General features: G+C 39.7%; 4 protein-coding genes across 6 annotated transcripts; 2 read left to right on the top strand and 2 right to left on the bottom strand.

The window, feature by feature from the left end:
* Positions 1–4,128: 4,128 nt before the first annotated feature.
* On the bottom strand, positions 4,129–7,314 carry LOC135631499 (4-coumarate--CoA ligase 2-like). Its single transcript, XM_065139224.1, has 6 exons — positions 6,089–7,314; positions 5,760–5,958; positions 5,531–5,676; positions 5,353–5,420; positions 5,168–5,270; positions 4,129–4,536 (listed from the first exon to the last, which is right to left on the bottom strand). Exons 1-6 carry the CDS (start codon positions 7,145–7,147, stop codon positions 4,420–4,422), a joined length of 1,692 nt encoding a protein of 563 aa, XP_064995296.1. The 5' UTR covers positions 7,148–7,314; the 3' UTR covers positions 4,129–4,419.
* A 1,374-nt stretch (positions 7,315–8,688) lies between these two features.
* Positions 8,689–14,223, bottom strand: LOC135631697 (6-phosphogluconate dehydrogenase, decarboxylating 1-like). Of its 3 annotated transcripts, none has more exons than XM_065139470.1 (2): positions 14,017–14,223; positions 8,689–10,438 (listed from the first exon to the last, which is right to left on the bottom strand). In XM_065139470.1, the coding sequence occupies exon 2, from the start codon at positions 10,429–10,431 to the stop codon at positions 8,977–8,979; it is 1,455 nt and encodes a 484-aa protein (XP_064995542.1). In that variant the 5' UTR covers positions 10,432–10,438; positions 14,017–14,223; the 3' UTR covers positions 8,689–8,976. The 3 variants fall into 3 exon arrangements, with proteins under 3 accessions (XP_064995542.1, XP_064995543.1, XP_064995544.1); XM_065139471.1 differs by lacking the exon at positions 14,017–14,223 and adding an exon at positions 13,916–13,940; XM_065139472.1 differs by lacking the exon at positions 14,017–14,223 and adding an exon at positions 13,409–13,432.
* Positions 14,224–14,744: 521 nt separating this feature from the next.
* LOC103975242 (pentatricopeptide repeat-containing protein At5g27110) lies at positions 14,745–17,534 on the top strand. The gene has a single exon (XM_009390152.3). It carries the CDS (start codon positions 14,826–14,828, stop codon positions 16,968–16,970), a length of 2,145 nt encoding a protein of 714 aa, XP_009388427.2. The 5' UTR covers positions 14,745–14,825; the 3' UTR covers positions 16,971–17,534.
* A 1,150-nt stretch (positions 17,535–18,684) lies between these two features.
* LOC103976210 (choline-phosphate cytidylyltransferase 2-like) lies at positions 18,685–23,428 on the top strand. Its single transcript, XM_018822658.2, has 8 exons — positions 18,685–19,207; positions 19,445–19,558; positions 20,510–20,605; positions 21,217–21,259; positions 21,363–21,518; positions 21,605–21,673; positions 22,605–22,715; positions 22,910–23,428. The coding sequence occupies exons 1-8, from the start codon at positions 18,999–19,001 to the stop codon at positions 22,985–22,987; spliced, it is 876 nt and encodes a 291-aa protein (XP_018678203.2). The 5' UTR covers positions 18,685–18,998; the 3' UTR covers positions 22,988–23,428.
* Positions 23,429–23,620: the final 192 nt, after the last annotated feature.

The following is a 23,620-nucleotide window of genomic DNA, read 5'->3' as shown; positions in this document are numbered from 1 at the left end:
ATTTTTCATGGCCATATGCTCTCTCTCTATGAGAGCAAGGGATCGTTGACTCCATGGAAGTTTTGCTTTGTAGCATTGCCATACCCATGGCCTTACTATCCATCACCTCGCATATGCATCACTTTCTTCACGATTGGTAGGTCCACCTCTACGGCATTGTGGCACTCTTTCTAGTCCACTCTATTCTAACCGATACTTGATTTTAGGTAGTTGTCTCTTTGGATTCGTCGTCGCATACTTACCCCTTTCGATCACTTGCTTCAACACCTTTGTATTCTTTGAGCATTTCCCCTTGGTCGAAAAAAATAGATTATAACTCGTGTCGATTATGTTCTCATTTGCATCCTTGATAATAATGTTTACTCACACAATCTTATTCTCTAACTTATCAAGCTCCCTTAAGCGAGTATGAGCTCTAGAGTAGTACAACTCTTCAATCGCTCCAATCATATATCTGTATAATCAAGTCCCCCCATGAGACTCATTGATACTTATACTCATAATTTTTTCTCAATGGTACACAACCCTTATATGTTGATGACTAAGACTTTTATCTAATGTAAATTTTGATAAATGCACAAAAGACCCACCTCTATGATTCTATGATATTCACTCCTTGAATTAATGGTCATTCTCATCATCATATTATTTATCGAAGTGGAGCTCCTAATTATACCTTCGTATTATCAAATCTCTCATAAGATTTCTCTCATGTGTGTTGCATTATCTCAAATCATTCCACTATAATCCGTTATGTCATATCGCCTCTTGATGACATATGTATTACATTATGATTTTTATGGGATGAATTCGAATTGTGATATTCCATGTGTGGCCTTTGCTAATACATCATAAGGTGTCTACCATCTCCAATTATGTTTGCTCTTTTGATAATCACCTTTTGTCAACCCGCTCGGGCCACACACACTAATAAAACACAACTTTATGGCAATTTATCACATAGCAACTCTTAAAGCCCATTGACTTTACCACCATTGGTGCACCATTATCGTCTAGATCATGAGCCCTTACCCTTAGTATAATTTTCGTTGTATATCGCTTTCTTCATGATAATTTGAATGATAGTTCTACAATATATTTTTTAATAGTACAAGTTTTTACAAGTTGAGTCTACTTAGTTTCTCCATCAAATACTTCACCAATATAATATGTATGTACTTCGAAGCTCCCCTTGACTTTAACACCAAGCAAAATGAGTCTACTTCATCAAAATGAGTAACATATAGAATGACATGATCAAGTTCTTGCCACTCCGTATATCGTTGACCTTGTTAACCTTTGTCCATAAAAATTTTCATACCAAAATAGGATTGTTAAACTTACTATAAGTCATTTACATGTTATGTAAAATATAAACAAAACCGAATAATATAAATATATATAAATATTATATAAAATATCCTATTTATAAATTTATTCATTATAAAAAGAAAAATATATATTAATTGATATTTAAGATATTAGAGAAAAAATATTAAATAAAAAAACTAAAAACTAGGATACGTATAGGGAAAAAAATCCATAAAGAGGAATTCTTTTTTAGAGAAATCACTCTGCTACTTTTAGAAGATATTATTATATTTTAGACAACAAAATGAAAAGTGTAACTATATATCATCCCTTATTTGAATACAAATCCTTATTGATAACCAAAACACTAAAAGTGGAAATATATTCCTGCAATAATAAATAGATATTAAGCAGTAAATGATGGAAAACCAAGTTTCTTGTTTTGGATAAAAAAAAAATCAAGATAGTACAACTTCAATAAAAAAAAAAGAGTTACTAGGATTCAAGAACTTCAATCCTCGCTACATCTGCACTAGTCATTTATAATTAATTATTTTATAGGTTGTATCAATGCTTTATTTTGATATTTAGGTTTTTAGTGGTCTTCATGGACTGTCAGATTTTAGTTAAAATCGAATGATAAAAACCTTATTATTTTTCTTTTTATATTTTTTGTTGTTGTAGCAGTAGGTTTTGAAGAACCTATCTATAATTTTCTAGGAGGGTTTGAATTCCTCTAACGTTAGGTCATACATGGCCACCGATCTTAAATTAAATTATACTATTTTAGATAGTTGAATAAAAATAGTAAAACCTTGTTTAAATGTGTGTTTAGGATCCAAAAACTTCAAATTCCTTTATAGGACCATGAGTGTTTTTATTTTAATATTTCTATTGTAACACCATAACGTAATATAAAAATATTATAGTTAATTTTTTATGATAATTTTTAATATTCTTTGATAATAGCTTTAATTATATAATTGTAAAAATATTATACATACGAATCAACCTCATAAAACTTTAGTTATGATATAGTTATAATATTATCAGTAATACCGAAAAACATCTTAATATAACATAGTAGAAAAATACTATAATTGAAAGTGGACTGGTAAGAATCTTAAAAACTCGTTCTTAGTGTTGAATTTCGGATTTTGATGATGAAATCAATTGATAAGTATTTATGAATTGATTTCAAAACTGTGTTTTGAGTGACGCATGATGCTTCGATTAGGATGTGATAACTAAAGCAGGAAGAATTATGTTGGGCCGGTGGAATATGTTAAAAAATTGGACGTCTAGCCGGAGGATCGGATGACGTATTGACAGAAGGTTTCGGGCCATGGATTCGAGCATTGGGCTAAGAAGAGCGGAAATTACACCAAGGATATCGGAGTTGCAGAGGTCAACTAGCCGATTGGGCAATAGGCCGCAAGAGAGGACGATGCGTCGAAGAATCAGACGAAGCGTCGATGGACCAATGATATGCTGGACAACATGATTCATGCTTAGTAATAATTGTCTAGATCAAAATATGTTTTTACATGTGTATGATTAACAACGATAGCAAGGCATAAAGCAAAATGAAGTTCCGGAGTCAAGAACGCGATTTCGTTGGGAGTTCGAGAGTTCGTCGGGAGTCTGAATGTTTGTTGGAAGTTCTATTGGAATTGACCAAGAAATCCCAAAGCTTGCCAAAGAAGCTCGTCAGAACTCACCAAGAATATCATCATGAAGTCCAGGAGCTTGCTAGGAGTCCGTTGGAACATTACCGAGAGATCATCGGAAGTTCGCCAGAAGATCGCTGGAAGCTCGTCAAAAGAAACATAGACTTACAAACTTTGTTTAGCTTAGTAAATATCTTAAAATTCATAGTTAGCATATAATAGAGACTAGAATTGGGCTAACCCAATTAGGGAACAGTTGGGCCAAGAGAAAGGCCTAAACAATGACCAAACAGGTGAAACCATCGTGATACAATCTCCAAGACTATCTGGGCGATGGTATCGCCCGCACCCTGAAATTTTGGGCTCCAAATTTGAATCCATTTGGGGCCTATAAATACTCCAGCTATTCTTATATGGATAAGCAAGAAATATAAGAAATATTGAGCAAAACTATATGATTATAATGTTGTAAACCTTAGAAAGTTGAGTTCCCTCCACCCAAAGCTTAGAGAGAGTTCTGAGGGAGATGTGAGAGGGGTACATTGTAAAAGAGGGTTGTAAAAGGTTATATCATAAACATGTGAAAAGGAGAAGAGGGGTGTAAAAGGGTAGTTGGTCTTCGCCCATTGAAAGAAGACCGATAGTGGATACCGGTGGATGTAGATCATGACGACCGAACCACTATAAAAATCTAGTTTGCGTTTCTCTTGTGCAATTTACTTTACTGCAAACTACTTTGCTTGCTTTACATCTATTACGCTCTTCCGTAAACTTTCAAAGTTAATATATTTATGAAATAGTTTTTCGTCGGATAGAGATTTAATCACAACGAAGTTTTGAACCGATGTAATTTTTATCGCTGTACTAGTTCACCCCCCCCTCTTAGTGTCGACTCTTTTCCTAACACATAGGAACCTTGAGAATTGATTCTTCGACGGATCGATACACCATATAGATTGATTCGTCAGAAATGAAAAAAAGAAGAGGGGGATAGATGAATGATCATAAAATTAATGATATATTCGGAATAAGATCAGGGGAAAAAGCGGCTATAAAAATATGAGAATTAAAAAGTGAGATTTTCTTTTTGTGGAAAATGACTCTGTTAAATTCTTCGCATGTATTCCTTCACTTGCATCCAAAATACTAAAGTTAACCATGACTCTCACTTCAATTTTTCGTATTGAAATAGCAGTGGACTCTCATCACACGACAACACTTAATCGGAGGACGATGAACTTTATGCAATACATAAGAGTTCCCCTCTCTTTGGAGTAGGTTGACAGAGATAGCTAACGATAAGGATAAGCCAATCATAAGTACACCAATTAGGGTTGCATTTGGCCATGGAAACCCTCACTAAACAACAAGTTTGTATAGGCGTCGGGAAGACACTTCTGCTGAAACAAAGAAAAGTGAGGCATGGCGATAACACTCTTTATTTAGAAGCAACTGCGAGCTTGGCTTTCAACTCCTTCCTCAGTATTTTTCCTGCTGCTGATTTCGGAATGGAATGGACGAAGTAGATCTTCTGCAATCTCTTGTAAAACACAACCTGAGGAGCCATACATACATACATAAATACATATACGTTCATCAACGAATCAACGAGTCATAACAAAGACAACCCTAACTCTTGTCACGAACGTAAATAATATTTACAGGAAATAAATAAACACACAACTAAAGCTATATCTTTTTGTTCATCACAACACAAAAAAGAAAGGAGATTAATTCACTCAAGCCTAGTTTTGTATGAAAAATCTTTGGAGAAAAATAATTCAAAATGAAAAATCTTTTATATAAGGAAAGAGAATCCTGGAAATTAATGGAATTTTACTGTATTAAGCTAACATATCTCTAAATTTTGGTGGGATTTTTTATTTAATATTTTCTTCTTGGATGTAGACAAAGTCCATTCTATTTTTTTTGATATCCAAGTTTTTAATTAATATAATCTTACTACATAAAACTAGCATATCTTTAAATTTTGGTGGGATGTTCTTATTCAATATTTTGTTTTTGGATGTAGACAAAATCTATCCAATCACGTACGTTCGATGTAGACAAAACGTGAGATTCGAGTAAAGATTCATACGACAAATGGTCAAACACATTCAATATAATATATTGAATGATATTTAGAATCCGTCGTACACCGACGGAAATTAAGCCATTAGAATTACCTGTTTAGCTATGAAATCCTTTATGGCTTGCTCGCTGATGGCCGAGTCTTTGGCTCGAACGACGAAGGCGACTGGGACTTCACCTGCAGCCTCATCCTTTTGCCTGTTGTCGTGAGAAGTCATCGATAAGATCGTTGACGATAACAGCACGAGGCAAACAGTACAGAGAAGCTCGGTGGACTTACGGGACGACCGCAGCGTCGGCGATGGAGGGGTGACTTAAGAGCAGGGATTCAAGCTCTGCTGGCGGCACCTGCGCGCACATCCTTAACCCATTAATTACGACCACCGACAAAGCATATTAGGGTCCTTCCTACGTTGGAAAGAGGACATGCATGCAGTGCATGTCAGTTGATTGACTACCTGGAAGCCCTTGTATTTGATGAGCTCCTTTACTCTGTCCACTATGAAGACCTCGTCGTCGTCGTCGACGTAGCCGATGTCTCCAGTGTGCAGCCAGCCGTCGACGTCTATCGTCTTCGACGTGGCGTCGACGTCGTTTAGGTAGCCTGTCATGGAACGAAGTCTGTTGTCAACGTGGGAAACGAGATCAGAATTGTTCGTCTAGGATAAGAAAATGGACTCCACGTACCTTTCATGATCTGAGCCCCCCGGATGCATATCTCGCCGGGCTGGTTGCGGCCGAGGGAGAAGCCGGTGTCCGGATCCACCACTTTCATCTCGGCATTCCTTACGATAATGCCGCAGGAGCCGGATTTGACAGCGGTCGGATGCTTAGCAAACGCAGGGCACATCGAGAGCACAGGCCCTGCTTCCGTCATTCCATAGCCCTGCATATGCACGCATGCAAAGGTTGGTCCGCGTAGAGAGAGAGAGAGAGAGAGAGAGAGAGAGAGAGAGAGAGAGAGAGAGAGAGAGAGAGAGAGAGAGAGAGAGAGAGAGAGAGAGAGAGGCACTGACCTGGCCAAGGATCGCCTGAGGGACTCTGATTCTGAGAGCATCCTCGAGCTCCTTCCCCAGTGGGGCAGCACCCGAGAGTATGATCCTCATGGAGCTCAAGTCGTAGTTCTCGATCTCCTGATTCTTTGCCAGCGCCAGCACCAGCGGCGGCACCACCGCGGCCACCGACACCCGGTGCGTCTGTATCCCTTCCAGCATCGTTCTGATCTCGAACTTTGGCATCAGCATCGTCGCCGCACCCGCCCTCAGCGAACAGAGCAACGCAGAGTTGAGGGCGAAGATGTGGAACAGGGGAAGCACGCACAGCACCACGTCATCGCGCTTCAGGTACACGTTCGGGTTCTCGCCGTCCACCTGCTGCGCTATGGACGACACCATGCTCTTGTGGGTCAGCAACACCCCCTTGGGCAGCCCCGTCGTGCCCGACGAGAATGGCAGCGCGACCGGGTCCTCCGGATCGATGGTGACGTGGGGGACTGCCGTCTCGTTGGAGTCCAGCACTTCCCAGAAGTTCATGCAGTCCTCGGGAGGCTCATCGGTGGTGATCACCATCAAGCCGTCGCCGATCTTAGGGAACCCCTCGTCCCCGCCGCGGAGCTTGTTGACGTGCGCGGACTGGGTGACGACAAGCTTCGCGCCGGAGGCCTTGATTTGCTTGAAGATATCGGCCGGAGTGCAGAACGGGTTGGCGGTGGTGGTGATGGCACCGAGCATGGATGCGCCCATGAACGTGAATATGAACTCAGGTACGTTCTGCAGGAGGACCATGACGACATCCCCATGTCCGATCCCGAGCTTGGAAAAGCCAGCGGCCGCCTTACGGCACAGAAGGTGGGTCTCGGAGAAGGTGTAGATCTTCCCAGTGGTGGCCGCGATGAGGCAGGGTGCATCCGACGTCTCGTGGAGTTTCTCAAAACAGTAGGTGTGGAGAGGGAGATGGTTGGAGATGGTGATGTCCGGTAGCCTCGACCGGAACACGATTGTTTCCGGTGGCTGGGTTTCGGGTGGGTGGATTGGGCTGGCGATCTGTGGTTGGGTTTCAGAAGCAAGAGAGATCATGGCTGCCGAGGTACAACACGAAGGAAGAAGAAGAAGAAGAAAAACAATGAGAGGGACGTGAGGATTCAAAGCGCGAAATGGATGCCAAACAAGGAGGTAAGCACTGCCTTTCTACAGCTTTCTGACACAATGTAACTCTGAGAATACAGCAGTGGCTGAGAGCTTGAACGAAGCAGAAGGATCTGAGTGCATATAAGTAGGGAGAAGTGAAGGGGGGGGTAGGTAGGGAATGCAAGATGGAAGGAACTGTGATAAAAACGAGAGATGTGCGGAGATGCGAACACAGATTCATCTCACCTTCTACTTCAGCAATGTATCAGTCTCCTTCCCCTCACCCACCTACTCTCCCCTCCGTTTCATCTAAGAACAGCCATTTGAATGAACAAGGCATTGACTCTACTATTCCCCTCTGTCATTTATGAGGATGAATTATTATGCCAAATCGATTAAAATATTGCATGCCAAGATAAAATTAGAGTCGGCTCCGTGCTCATCATGCCACCTGAAGCTGTGACGAGAGACAACGGAGAAATAATAGTCTTGGAGCAATCAGCACGTTGCTTGCAATAGCTGAGTTCGTGATGGTGGACGGTGTCGGCTTGACTGCTTCATGTGGGATTTGGATTCGAGTTGGAAGATGTTTTCAAAGGATAAGACGAATCGAATTTGATGGTTCGTGATGAATTCCAGTTGACTGGGATGAGATCATCGATGACCAAATAAATGCATGATGAGCACCACCAAATTTCTAGATGGTGAGCGTTCCTTGATCCACCTCATCTGACAAACAACGTTGTACAAATTAAAAGTATCCAAGCAATTATGTTGTCGAAATCTTACTTCTTTTATTCTTCCAAGGAGAAATATATTAGTATCTCAGGTATACACAATCAGTGTATTTTAGTATTATGTGCAGGCATTGATTTACTTTGATGATCTCAGAGGATCGAAAAAAGGAGAAGTCAACTTAAGAATTTAACTTACAAAATTCGTGTGAAGGGTGTATCGGGACAAAGTTCCCCCAAACACTCAATTTAGTCAACTATTTGAAGTAAGAAAAGTCAAGTAGAATATGTATTTTAGAAACTTCAAAACAATCGTGACATACTTCGAGAGCTCTTTTTTATAGGGCATTGGAAAAGTATCACCCGCATTAAATATATTAGAAACGACAAACAAAGGAAACATTATATATATATATATATATATATATATATATATAATATTATATACACACACAAAAACATTTAAGATAGAGTTTTATTTTGAATCGTGTAAAGATATTATAATTTACAGACGAGAATTATGTTTTACATCCGAGTTTCTAATATTTATCTTTTAAATATTTAAAAAAGTAAGATTACTCATATATATATATATCCGCTGAGTACGCCCCTTCTATCTGAGCTTCTAACATAATCACATTTGGCTTTGTCAGCATTCGTGACACTGCTCACTCACGCAAGGCAAAACACAACTTTTGGGTCACGTGGATTCCTGGTGTTCTAACAGGGGAACCATGCAATAGTAGCAATCGAACATAAAGCAGAAACACCCATTCGATTTAAAGCACCAAGTTCATCCACTAGAGGTAAGAAAGAGAAGCAAACATAAGACCTGGATCTCCAAGACAACTTCGATCTAAATGTAATGTCAATAGAAAAGCAATGGAAGACATCCAACAATCTTAGCTGGTTTTCTAGGTCCTGGCACGGGACGTTATTTCAATTGCTAAAAGGTCGGGGTTTACCCAACCCAAGTTTCCCAGTGACAAAAGTAAAGCCATGATGATACTGAAAACACAGGGAGTGTCTCTCTCTCACATGACTTCAGATATTGGATTGCTTTGCGATCTTGAACCATTCGGTGTGGAAGGACCCGGGCATGTCGACCCTCTCGTAGGTATGAGCCCCGAAGTAGTCCCTTTGAGCTTGGACTAGATTAGCAGGAACACTTTCCCTCCTGTAGGTGTCGAAATAGGCCAGACTGGCAGACATACCTGGAGTGCTTATGCCGTGGTTGATAGCGAGGCAGATGACACGACGCCAAGCAGCCTGGCGATCCATTATCTCCTTTGCAAACTCTGGGTCGACCAAGAGGTTCGGTAGCTCAGGGTTCCTGTCATAAGCCTTCTTGATACGGTCCAAGAAGATGGCCCGGATGATGCAGCCACCCTTCCATATCCTTGCAAGCTCACCCAGCTTAAGATCCCACCCCTTTTCGATGCTCTTTGCTCGTATCAGGTTCATGCCTTGTGCATAGCTGCAAATCTTTGAGGCATAAAGGGCTTGCCTCACGTCTTCGATCAACTTTGCCTTGTCAACAGGCTGCCCTCCCAAAATGTCACTGAAACCACCAGAATGAAAAACTTTAGAAGCTCGGACCCGCTCCTCCTTGAGTCCACTAAGGAACCTGGAATCCAGAGAAGATGCAATTGTTGGAGCAGCCACTGATAATTCAGCAGCTTGTTGGACGGTCCATTTGCCGGTACCTTTCATCCCAGTCTTGTCTAAGACCTTGTCCACTAGATACCCATCACCTTTATCATCTTTTATTCCAAAAATGTCTGCGGTGATCTCAATCAAGAAACTAAGAAGTTCTCCTTTGTTCCATTCTGAAAAAACCTGTTGCAACTCCTGGTTGGACAGGTTTCCTACAGATTTCAGTACATCATAAGCTTCGGCGATAAGCTGCATGTCTCCATACTCGATTCCATTGTGAATCATCTTGACAAAATTGCCTGAACCTCCTTTGCCTATATAAGTAACACAGGGGCCACTATCCGGAACCTGGGCAGCTACTTTGAGAAGGATGTCTTCTATGTACTTGTACGCCTCGTATGACCCTCCAGGCATCAAAGAAGGGCCATTCCTTGCGCCCTCCTCTCCACCAGAAACCCCCATACCGAGATAAAGGAGACCGAGTTCCGCCATGGCCTTTTCACGCCTCTCTGTATTCTCATACCATTCATTGCCCCCATCTATTATGCAGTCGCCCTTCTCCATGTGAGATGAGAGTGTTGCTATGGTTTGATCAACTGGTGCACCAGCTTTCACAAGCATGATGATGACACGGGGCTTCTGTATTGAGTTGACAAATGATGCAGGGTCATGGAAACCATAAACTGGGAGGTTTCCTTCACGTTTGGCACGTTCAACAGTCTCATCTACCTTTGAAGTGGTCCGGTTGTATACAGAAATAGGGAAGCCTTTTTCAGCTATGTTCAAGGCTAAGTTTTGACCCATCACAGCAAGACCAGCAAGGCCAATCCTTGTTAGAGCCATCTTTCACCTGATAGAGAGGTGGGATCATCAGAATAAGACTAAATAAGATTACAGGCACAAGAAAAATGAAAATTTTGGTCTTGTGACGGGATAGAACTAGATCTAATATATGATTGAGGATTCTCGACTGCTAGCAGATTGACATAATCACGTGTTGTTAGCTAATCCAAGCCAAGCATCATAACCAAAATTGCAATATATAAATTATTCAAAGTATCTTTTTTTAATAAAATTAAAAGATATTTCCATTACATTAAATAGCGTACATGACGCTCATATATAGACTCGAACCTAAGAACCATCACTTGTGAAACAAATGCATTAACCAACTCAGATGTCACAATAGAGACATTCAAAGTATCTTTTCAATATGTATAAAAAATGGCTTCAAGGAAAGTCTTTTGCAACTTAACATAAAGATACATCCTCCATGCTGTTCCATATACAGATCAGGAACTTCTACATACTAGCCACTGAGAACTAAAATATACAATCTTACAGAACATTTACAAAGCAATATGAAACTCATTCAGATACAAGATTCAAAATATTTTATAAAAATCAAAATAACAAAAATATATAGATGAGGTGAAATAAAGAGCTAATGAAAATTCTAAATGCAAAAAAATATGGATCATATAAAATCATGCAAACAACAAAATGAAAACGTTTAAGCAACGTTATGTAAACTTTATATAACGTTTATATAAAGGTGGCTCGTTAGATTAGCCTATAAGTGGATGAGGAAGAAAATAAGATGGATGACCAGTGGCAGCCTCCTGTAGTTGAAACAGTCAAGAGTGGGAGGAGGACAATGTGGAATTCTACTCTTATACTATCCACCACTTTCACTGCATTTCATGCCTCTATCACATGAGATAAAAAACAGAGGGAAGATAGGGAAAGGGAGAAAGATGAGGGGAGAGAAGAGATAAGAAGGGACCTTGCGACTCCTTGTCTTGGGTTCAGGTGGCAAATAACTCGATTTAAATGGGGTTCAAAACAAACTACATCTAGACGAACTGTAAAACTATGAAGCATGGAATTGACTCACCTGATTTCCAGAGTTCAGTGCTGGTCGAAAACTGAACTAGATTTTTAATAATCCAAATCTGACCTGATTTAATATGAACTTTTAACAAGATAATAAATGCAGACATGTACATGCTTATCTGCTTTGTTTTCTCTCAATCAACCTGGAACTGACTTGGTTTAACTTGAGTTGTTCGTCAAACATATTAATCATAAAGAACTAGTCTATGTTTTGAAGAAAACTTGGTACATTATAAGTTGAAGCCTGAACCTGACCTAAGCAGTTTAACCTATCTAATAATCATCATTACTAGTGTATCTGAATGGCTAAAATTGGACCCAAACCCCAATACCCAGACAAACTATACATTTGGACCTGATTCTCGTCAAGAATAATACTCAGACCACATTTCTTTATTCAGGTTGGATAAGTATCGGTTGAACGGGCCAACAAAAAAAAAGTTGTCATCCCTAGTCTCAGGAATTACAGTGTTGTCCTTAGTAACTAAAGTAGAACCTTTTCAAACTACACCTTCTTAAAAGAACTATTAGGTTCCGACATTGCAATCATCCATTGTTTTGATACCACTTATAAATGGTGGGCTCCCAAATCACCGTTATAATAGTAATCACAACTAAACCATCCATAACTAGAAATGATCCTAAATCGAGAATGTACCAAAGCCAATAACCAATCTTTCACCCACTCACCATTGGATCAACTCCAGTTCTACATGCCCACTAGAGGATCATACTTCAACAACACCAACATATTATCCACCGAGGGATGATTTGATTACCTATGTTTCTTACCCTTGTGCCTCTAATATCAACAAAAATCAGAATTAATATTTTTATTTGTACAACCATTTCTGATCTAATACATAAACCAAAGAGTTGAGAGAATTTGCCTGAATGAACTCAACTTAATCATCATTGCAATCACCATAATGTAATTTATTTAGTAGCCAGTCAATGAAAGACATAGTCATCCCCATTGCATGAACAAAATAAAAAAATAAAAACTAATTAATATAGAAGAATATATTAGTATATTAAGATAATACACTTACAGAAAAAGATTCACATAAATTTAGCAAAATGAATTTGGTTTTTGTGTAGCCAAAGTTAGACCATATATATATATCGCATGATCCATGTCAAGTTGGCTAGGCACCGTCCTTAAGTGCTGTTCTTGTTTTTCTACCTCTTTTTATTTCTTTGTAATTTTTTTCATCAATTTCTTAACCATGGAAAGAAGAAGCTTAATTAACTCGTTCTTCCTCAAAAAACTTTAAGAAAGAAGATATAAAAAAAATATATAGATGATGTATATATTAGAATAAGCCAGACTGACAATGCACAAAGGAATTCCTTAAGGATACTCCCAAAAGTAGCTCAGGTCTAAGAATCATAAGGAACAATTATACACAAGCTATACAGCTTCCTAAATAAAGATCACAACCTCACACACGACAAACTCCATCCTTATTACAGCATAAAGATTATAAGCAAATAGTTAAGTTCTTATCAAGAAAATTTTTGAAAAATAAAGACCTATTGATAATTAGTATATGTAAATTGATTAACAACAGAGAGGGGAAATTCCTTGATTAACTGACAAAATAGTCTCCTACCTAAAGACAGACTTAACTCGGATACTTCTACACTACCTTGACAGGTGATGACACCCAAAACCTTTGCAAGATATATGGGGGAACCAACCACTAGGTTAATAATGCCTGACTGGTGCAACGAAACATAATTCAGCGGATCAATAACAGAAATTAGTTGCACAAGATCAATGTTCCACATGCTACTACCATGAACAAATCACAATTGTCAGGACCAAAAGTCCAACACTTTCTTTGTCATAAATCCCAAACAAAAGCACCGGAAACAAATGATTCCAACGAATACATGAGAGAAGCAATAAAAGCACCACCAGATTATCAAGTGTGGAAAATACAATAAGCAAGAATCACTATGGCGGACTCCCTGCAATGGTGAACAGATGAATCCAAACAGATCTGAATAGATCTCTAAATACTAAAAGAGGAATCCCCAGCACAATTACACACAATAACGGACAATCTTTCTGAAGGACTTGTCTTGTAAAACAGCACAACCTTGATTGTTTGTCTTGGATCACCCGAAGACAAAAAGATCACAACTTTATTGTCATTTGGACCCACATCTAGGTTCTAATCTCCCTAAATCATGGACATGCTGCCTTCCAGGACAGCAGCATGAATCGATTTTTTAACATTCTAATTACACAAGTTCCACAGGCGCTACAGATAACAAATTCAACATCCACAAATCTAATGCATGATATCCTGAAAAAAGACAAGTCTTGCATCACACACAAAAATTGGATATTTCCACCAGGTAAACCACAGAAAAAAAAAACTAGATATAAACCATCAGAGATTTGAGATAGCAGATCTACCCAAAATTTTCAGACACAAGGCAGAAGAAACAATAATCGATGTAAAGATTTGTCTCGTGACAAGGAACAATAGTAGATCAGGAAAGAAGAGAAGCCCAGACCTGGATGGATGTTTCTCTCCGCAAACAAAGACCAGTTTGGTTAGGAGCGAGAGGATCCCTTATATTTCTCTTCTTCCTATTAGAACAAACGCGATCGATCTTATAGAGACAGCAAAAGCCCAACCAACTCCTCTCTTTTATTTTCTTTCCTTTTTTTCCCTTTTTCTTCTCTCCCTACGAACACCAATTGTTGGATTAAGAAAAATATCGTGATTCGTGCATAACAATTGGTACTCACTGATGGCTGGGGTTGGTTGGGTAGGTAGGTGGGATGATGGTCGGGTCAACCATTCGGTAAACCTTCCCTTGTGGAGGTGCGACAAGGGTCCCACGGACCCCGCTTGTGGCTCCACATGGGTCCCATGCTTTCTGCCAATCGTCATCCCTCGTCTCCTTACCAATCCAATCTTGGTTGAGCCTGACTAGGTTGTGTTGGATTCACAATGGGTTTGGTTCGGAGCCATTTCAATCGGACCGGTCAATGACATGGTTAGATCGAACCGAGCTTGCACCGACTCAGGTTGCATGTAGATTCGGGCGCATTGATCGCTTAACCCAACGCGTGTCCGGATAGGCGGGTTTAGGTCGGCTCAAATTGCCAGGTGAGTTTCGAAACCTCCGGGTGGTCTAACCGTCTGCTACTGGGTGCATGAAGCGGGTCCAGTGTAAGTCCAAAGCTGTGGAATTTTCATGTTTTGTTGTCTTATTCCCATTCGCGGTGAGCAGACTTGAGTCTCTAGTGTTGACCGACCGAGGAGATCAAAAAGTTGGCGGCTTTCGTCAAGCGTGAGGCGATTTGTTGGCCGCCGATGGTCGTTCAGAAGCTTTCGGCTGTCCTCAAAGCTCTCAGCCGCAGCAACACCGCAGCGGCCACCGCCACCACCAACGCCCAGTCGTTGGCTTCGGGGAAGCTCGTCCATGCCAAGTCTGTTTCGCTCGGCTTGCAGTCCAACTCACTCCTCTGCAGAGCTCTCGTCGGCTTCTACCTCTCCTTCCACCTCCTCGACCCCGCCCTCAAGGTCCTCGAATCCAACACCTCCGACGACGTCTCCCCATGGAATGCTCTCCTTTCTGTCTGCTCCAAGCGCCAGCTGCACGCACAAGGGCTTTGTCTCTTCCAGAAGCTGCTGCTCCTTTCCCCCCGCCTCAAGCCCGACGCCTTCACTTATCCGAGCGCTATCAAGGCGTGCGCCGGATTAGGTGCCGCACGAAACGGCGTGGTCTTCCACGCCGGCCTGATGAAGTCCGGTTTTGCGGCCGACGTCGTAATCTCGAGCTCTTTGGTCTACATGTATGCGAAATGCGATCGCTTTTCGTCGGCGATCCAGCTGTTCGATGAAATGACCCACAAGGATGCGGCTTGCTGGAATACGGTCATGTCCTGCTACTACCAGTCCGGTCAGGCGTCGAAAGCGCTGGAGTTGTTCGAGGAGATGAATAGATGCGGTTTTGAGCCGAACTGTGTGACGTACACGACTGCATTCTCCGCTTGTGGTCGGCTCCAGGATTTGGAACGGGGGAGGAAGATGCATGAGATGCTGAATGAGAGTGGTTTCGAATTGGATGCTTTCATCAGCTCTGCCATCGTTGATATGTATGCCAAATGTGGTTGCTTGGAGAGTGCCAGAGATGTCTTCGAGCGGATTCCGAGTAAGAGTGTGGTCTCCTGGAATTCAATCATTGGCGGGTATTCCTCGGCAGGAGATAGTCATTCGAGTTTGATTCTTTTTAGGAGGATGACCAAGGAAGGTGTTAAGCCCACTTCAACCACTATAAGCTGCTTGTTAATGGCTTGCTCGAGAAGCTCTAATTCACGACATGGAAAGTTTATTCATGGTTACATAGTACGGAACTGTATAGAGGCTGATATTTTTGTTGTTAGTTCTCTTGTAGATTTCTATTTCAAATGTGGAATTGCTCGGCATGCAGAGTCTGTCTTTGAGAAGATGCCAAAGTCGAATGTGGTTTCATGGAACGTGATGATTTCAGGGTATGTGACGGTAGGCTGCTTCTTCAAGGCTCTCGAGCTCTTCCATGGTATGAGAGTATATGGGGTCAGCCCAGATGCTATCACCTTTATCAGTGTTCTATCTGCTTGTGCTCAATTAGCAGCTTTGGAGCAGGGCAGAGAGATCCATAAGCAAATTAGCAACCATGGTCTGGAGTGCAATGAGAAAGTCATGTGCACCCTTGTCGACATGTATGCAAAATGTGGAGCCATTAGCGAAGCAAGAGAAGTTTTTGACAGGTTAGCGACAAAGGATATTTTGTCCTGGACTTCCATGATCATGGCCTATGGCTCCCATGGCCAGGCCTCTGAAGCTTTCAAGCTCTTCCATGAATTGCAGAAAGTAAAAGCAAAACTGGATCATGTCACATTCCTTGCAGTTCTCGTTGCTTGCTCCCATGGAGGACTGGTTGATGAAGGTCGTCTTTATTTTGATCAAATGACTAATGAATATGGAATCAAACCCCACATAGAACACTACTCCTGCTTGATAGATCTCCTGGGACGCTCGGGTAGGCTAAATGAAGCTTATAGTGTACTGAAGAAAAGCACACCTGAGATAAGAGCTGATGCGGGATTGTTAGGTTCGTTGTTCTCGGCTTGTAGTTTGCACAGGAACTTGGAATTGGGGGAGGAAGTTGCCAAGCTTCTTGTTGAGATAGATCCAGATGATCACTCTACTTATGTGACTTTAGCAAACATGTACGCGTCTGTCGGGAGATGGGATGATGTGCGCAAGGTCCGTGCTACTGTAAAAGAGAGAGGATTGAAGAAGAACCCTGGTTGCAGCTGGATTGAGATTGAAAAGATAATTCACCAGTTCTTTGTGAAAGATGACTCACATCCACAGGCTGAGTTGATACATGAATGGCTTGGGTATCTTTCTTTGCACATGAAGCAGGAAAAGTCTGATAGTCTGATGAGCATGACTGCAACAGTAGATTGAAACTGAAACATCAATTTCATGCATTTGCAGCTTATAATCACTGGCAGAACCCAGTTTTGAAACTGTGACGGCCTGAGTATAACATGATCCTTTGTACAGCTGAAGATTGTTTGAGACAGGGAACTGATTTAGTATATTTATTTGTTCTTTTCTCATATTCCAACTCATTGGACATGCAGACATAAGTAGCAGCTGGAAGATGTCAATAATTATTCCATGGACTTCAAATTTCTTTCATGGACTATAAAGGAGGCAATTTTATTCACTAAATGGAACAATGGATTGAGTTTGCAAAAATGATTTCCTGCTTAGCAGCTGTCCCTATGCAGACCCAACACTGCCTCACAACATGTATAAGATTATTCTTTGTATATCGACATATTGGAGAAGTTCTTTTCCCGAATAGTGGGACATTGTAACTGATTGATTTTTTTTTTTCAGTTGATGAATTGTTGTGAGATTAATTGGATGAGCAAACTAATGATTCCTTGATGTGTTCTGGAACACTTTCCATGTCATTATGTCATAGTTGGTTGGATAAGAAAAAATTATAGTTGATTGTCATTGGCTCTCATTGTTGCAGTGTGGTACCTCAGAATACAGGATTCGCAACAGATTAAATTATCATCACTTTCCTAATAACATAGATGTTTTACTCTTTGAATCCAGAACCAGAATAAGATGCAGTAAATTGCCTGTTCTTTTGCTCCTCAAAAGATTTACCTTCTCTTTTTCAGGTCTCCACGAGATGATTACATTTTTCTCTATAATTTTTGCCTCGTTGGTGATCGTTCTTGGTGGCTCCAGTAAGAAGGTAAAGCCATGGTTTTTGTCAACTCAATCCAACAGGCGAAAACTGCGGGACTGTCCGTTGACTTCAAGAACACTGTTTATTATTCCCTTTCACAAATTATTTTGCAGATAATTTTTCAATAGCATGATGATGAATCTTATCTGGCATGGGGAGTAAAACAATCATGCTGAAACCTATTATACCTTCGATCTTTTTCTCATAGCTTAAGCAGTTACTATAAAATAGACCATAAGTTTGAATCATGTATCTGTCCATCTTTATTTTTATATAAATTTTTTTATTTTATATTTATTTATATATTATAGTATTATATAGTATTTATATAGTGAGAATTGTTCTCTATTTTATGATGCACTATGGGGGTTTTCATAGTATGATTTTATGATTATTATATTCATAGATGTGTATCGATGTTGTAGATATAGTACCGAGATATTGATCATTTAGCATCAAGATTTCAATCATCTAATATTAAGATGTCAATAATTTAGATATGTGGTGTCGATCACATAATATCAATGTGTTAGTTAATTATTATTATTTAATTATTTTTTATTTAAATTTATATCTTTATACTTAAGAACGTATATTAATATTGAATCACACCTAATAGGTGTAGTGGATCTAATATCGAGATATAGGTATCAATTACTTCATATTGAGGTGTGGAAATAATATTGAGATGTTGGTTACATAATTGTTTTCTTAATTAATTTTTATTTTGAGTTATATCATCAATTTGGATTTATTAAATCTTTAAATAACTTGGGCTTTAGAGATTATAATATTTCTAAGGGATGATTAGAAAACGCATGAGTCAAAATTGGGTCAATGATAAGACTATGGAATCTAACAAACAATATTAGTATAGTTGAACCGAGTGTAACGTCTGCCTTTGAGACCAAACAAACTTTCTACGAGATATAGACGCGCGTAACGATTGACGCGTTCGTTTCTCGACGTGAAGGAACGCTAATGCCAAATCCCAAACCCAATTGGCTGCTAATTTGGGACTTCCGTTCACCGGCGAACTGTGATGGTTACGGGCGTGTGTGTGTATATATATACAACGCCGATTCACCTCCCCTTCCAAAGCTCTTCTTCGAGTCCTCCCGCGCCCCCCTCTCTATCTCCATACCGCCGTGCCGCTCGGGATTCTCGCGCCGGGACTCACTGTCTCCTGGATAGGTAGGTGGTGGGCTCGAACATCTCCGATGGCGCGGTTGCCACGTAGGCGGTGGATCAGTGGGCTCAACGAGGGCGACGATGGTGGGGCGTTGTCGGCGTCGTCCGAGGAGTTGCAGTGCGAACCGCTGCCCGAGAAGGAAGTGCCGTCGGATAGGCCGGTTCGCGTCTACGCCGACGGGATCTACGATCTCTTCCACTTTGGACATGCTCGAGCTCTCGAACAAGCCAAGAACTCGTAATTCTTCCGATTAGTTTTTTTTTTTCTTCTGATGGTTTGCACAAATCGTGAGCAAAACTTTATTGGCATGACGATCGAAAGCAGGGAAAACGTAGTGGCTTGCACAATAATGCATAATGAGGATCGATGAACTCTTTAATTTGAGCGTGCATCGTAGATTAAGTTCAGCATGTAGCTGTCTTGTTCTTATAGAATCATTTGATGGATTGAATTGTGATGACCATTTTCTTCCAGATTCCCAAACACCTATTTACTTGTTGGTTGCTGCAACGATGAGATTACTCATCGATACAAGGGAAACACAGTCATGACTGAATCTGAGCGCTATGAGTCACTCCGTCACTGCAGGTTTGTAGTATTCCATCCTCCTTATGACTGGTAAACTTTTGGTTTACCAATTTGTTCCTTTTAGCACTACATTACTTTTTATAAAATGAAGATGATCATACAATTGAGGGTCTCCTTTTTTGTATTTGGATGACATTCGAGAAACTTCTGCACAAGAAACCAACAAATTTAGGAGTATTTTCAGTGCATTCTGTTGGTTGAAATTTGAACATAATTACAAGTCAGCAATAACATATGAGATGTTATTTGCATGTCTCGTGAAAATTGTTGTCTTGTTACAGAAATGGCAAACTGAAGGTTCGGAACCATTGGTCAATGAGTAACCCACATGTAATAGAGAAAAAACTGTAGGAAACGAAGATAAAATATAAGTGACTTTAGTATTTGGCATTATTCTCATATGAGTTGTATCACTATTGTTGAAATGATTACTGACCCAGGTGCTCTTATATTGAAGTAATTGGATGGGCTTAGATTAGAACATATAACCTTCTAAAATTTCGTTTGATCTTTTCCTGTCACTTATCTTTGTCGAGGTTAATATTGCTAGGACATAAGTCTCACTTTAAGCCTCTATATTTGAAAAAAATTCTGGTCACTGGTGTGTCAACAAGTTTGTTTAATAAGTGGTGAACTTCTTATGTACTCCCTTTCCTCTCTCAGGTCTATGTTTGATGCTGACGTTCTTATTTCCTGAAATCATCATGGGATCTTGCTGTCAGTAACTGTGTTTTAAAGCTAGATTTTGTGAACATGTGTAGAGTGATAAGTGTTCATGTTTCAATCCTCTTATGTTGTCAAGCTATACTAGATGCACATTTGATAAGATCATATGTGACAGAGATGACACGACAATCACTAGGTAGAGAAAAAATGCACTTAGTCAATGTGTTGTGTGCTTTAAAGTTTTCTTCTATATTTATAGCTGAAATATTCCATTCTTCATCTTAGGTGGGTAGATGAAGTTATCCCTGACGCTCCATGGATAATCACACAGGAGTTCCTCGACAAACACAAGATTGACTATGTTGTTCATGATGCCATTCCGTAAGATAAACACACAAGTCTATTATAAAGCTTTGAGTTTTCAAGAATAATTATGTTCCTTCATAGCTCAAGTATTTCATTATTCTTAAATTACATTATCGGCGTTGCCATTGATTGTTTAAGTATTGTATAGGCTATAGCCAACTGATGATACATGTATGGTTGGAGTACTTTATATGACTGCCAATAAATTTACCTGTTTAAGTAGGTTAAGTAATTATTTAGTATTTTTGGATTGGTCAGTGCGCTACTTGATGTTCAATCTGAATTTTTCATAGGTACACTGGCAGAATATAATGTCTGATTTTTCAATTCTTTTAATCAAGTAATGATTTGAGTTATTGAATTCTGGCAAATTCTACATCATTTACTATCAACTGGAGTACCTCAATGAAATGGATGAACCAATAATTGTTTTCCTTATTTGTTGCTTGTGCGAGTTCAGCTTTATATATTTACAATGGTCAATTTCAATCTAGTGTTAGTTCTTCGATATTGACCATTTTCAGCTTAATTGTCAGCTTTTCAATTGTTAATAACTATTTAAGATGTAAATTTTGTTACAATAACGTGCTATATAGTTGTGTTCCTCATCATGGCAATATTTGCAGATATGCAGATGCAAGTGGAGCTGGAAATGACGTTTATGAATATGTAAGTTCTCTTATTACCTTCTTGTGATTTAGGTCACTTTGATTATAATTATTTCCAAGATTCCAGACATTTATTGGATAATCGGAATCATATATTCTTGTAGGTTAAATCTGTTGGGAAATTCAAAGAAACAAAACGAACAGATGGGATATCTACCTCAGATATCATAATGAGGATTTTGAAAAACTACAACAAGTATGTTATGCGTAACTTAGCCAGAGGGTATACAAGGAAGGATCTTGGTGTCAGCTACATAAAGGCAGGATCATGTTCTTGAATGCTTATCTTAAATCCCGTGATTATTCATTTGCATGATTCGATTGGTTCTCATCTTATTGCTGCCAGGAGAAGCAATTGCGAATGAACATGCGCATAACCAAACTGCGTGAGAAGGTGAAAGCACAGCAGGAAAAGGTATGCTGAAAAATTGGTTCTCTTGCAATGATCCAGCAGAGAGCTTTTTGTGGTGCTTGGTCGTACTACTAAGGCTGCTATCTGAATTGTGCCACCCATTCACTTATGCTTTGTGCTGTCATATAACTGAAATGTGCTGTTTTGTTTTTCTTCTTTATGAAAACATGTGGAGTAGAACATAAAGCACGTGGTTAACAAGTTCATGCATCCTGTGTTCCTCATTAAGATGTTGCTGCTATACATTTTGATCAATTTTACCAAAGCACATGTCGAATCCTAGCAATAATTAATTTTTATTCTTCAAAATAATTTCATTTAAAAAGGTTGTGAAATATTGTCTATGAAAGCAAAGCAAATGCTTTGATTTCATTGAATTTTAGCAAGGAGGGCTTTTGGTCTCCTGATGCACTATCCCTAGGATATCCTGTGGTTTTTGTTGTTAAATAAGGAGCAACTTGGAGGCAGGCATCAGAAAGAGTAGCAATCCATTCCAGATTTTGTTTTCATGGTAAAGATAAACCTTTCAAAATTACTCAGTAAGACATCTGTATTCTCTGGCCCCATGCCTCATCAATTCTTCCAGACCTCTTGAGAGCATTCAGGCATACTGGTGGGGAACAATATTCTCTAATTAGTTGGCACATTCTTTTACTTGAAAGGACCTAGGTGTCTTGACTAGGGTTGTAATCGCTAGCAACATATGTAGTAATGGATAAGATTTCGTTCTTTATGTCCCTGCTTATCGTTATTTGTTATTGGACCTAAAATGAAGTATCTATCCCATTGTCAAGAAGATGTGTGCTTTATGATTGTTTAAGACATTGGTTATATACTTTTGTGTCGAGTGCCAACTTTTCAATTTGCGATGGTGTCACTCAATATTGTCAGTTTCTGTTTGGAAATTATGACAGTTTCGAATTGTTTTCTGCAGTTGCATACGGTAGCGAAAACTGCTGGCATGCATCACAATGAGTGGGTTGAAATTGCAGATCGCTGCATTGCAGGCTTTCTTGGGAAGTTTGAGGAAAGATGTCATATCATGGTGAGTTGTCAGACTTGGAATATCTAATATTATCTAGATATGATTATAAAGAAGTATATTATTCTAGGACATTGATAGTTTTGTTTCTGTTGAAGATCGAGTATGCTTAAGAGCCTTGTGAGTTTAGCTAAATGGTCATATTTGTTCTCTTTCGTTTGACATCTAGATTAATGTTTGGTTGCTTATGACAACAGGAGACTGCCATTAAAGGCCGAATTCAAGAGAGACTCAGGAGGCGGTCGACCAAAGTGATGACCGCCAGCCTTTTGTAAGATTCAGTAGCTTCATGACTACTTCTGAGAAGTCACTGCTTTAGTTCCTGGGTGTCGATTCTTGTTCACCGGGATGAAGCCTACATGACTCAAGACTACTGCAACAGCTTTCTCTTCTTGTTTGAACAAGCTGTTAGAATTACTTACTAGTACATCAAAATTGTCTCTATGAAGTGAAACTTCATCCTAGGTGTTGATTCTTGTTCACCAGGATGAAGCCTACATGACTCAGACTACTGCAACAGCTTTTTCTTCTTATTTGAACAAGCTGTTAGAATTACTTACTCGTACATCAAAATTGTTTGTATGAAGTGAAACCTCCATTGAGGACATTTCATCACTCCCTGTTGTCTTAGTTGCTATGGAAACATTAGTTGTTTCCTGCTTCCAGCTTATTATTATACTTGCTACTGGGAACCATACTGTAATAACTGATGTGAAATAGAGTTCGGCCCGGATCTGCAGCATCATATTAAGTCTTCTTGGTGGTCTTGGTATGGTCTTTATGTGTCTCGAGCCTCACCTTTTGTTCCTGTTATTGTGAATCAACTCTTGTCTGTGTCACCATTTGATAGAACTAATATCAACTATAAAAGCGGGCCTTTGGGTTGACGAAAGAAGCAAGCCAAATCA

The sequence above is a fragment of the Musa acuminata genome, chromosome BXJ3-2, assembly GCF_036884655.1.
Source record: "Musa acuminata AAA Group cultivar baxijiao chromosome BXJ3-2, Cavendish_Baxijiao_AAA, whole genome shotgun sequence".
Taxonomy (NCBI): Eukaryota; Viridiplantae; Streptophyta; class Magnoliopsida; order Zingiberales; family Musaceae; genus Musa; species Musa acuminata.
The sequence above is the reverse complement of the archived record's forward strand: the minus strand, read 5'-3'. Positions and strand labels throughout refer to the sequence as shown.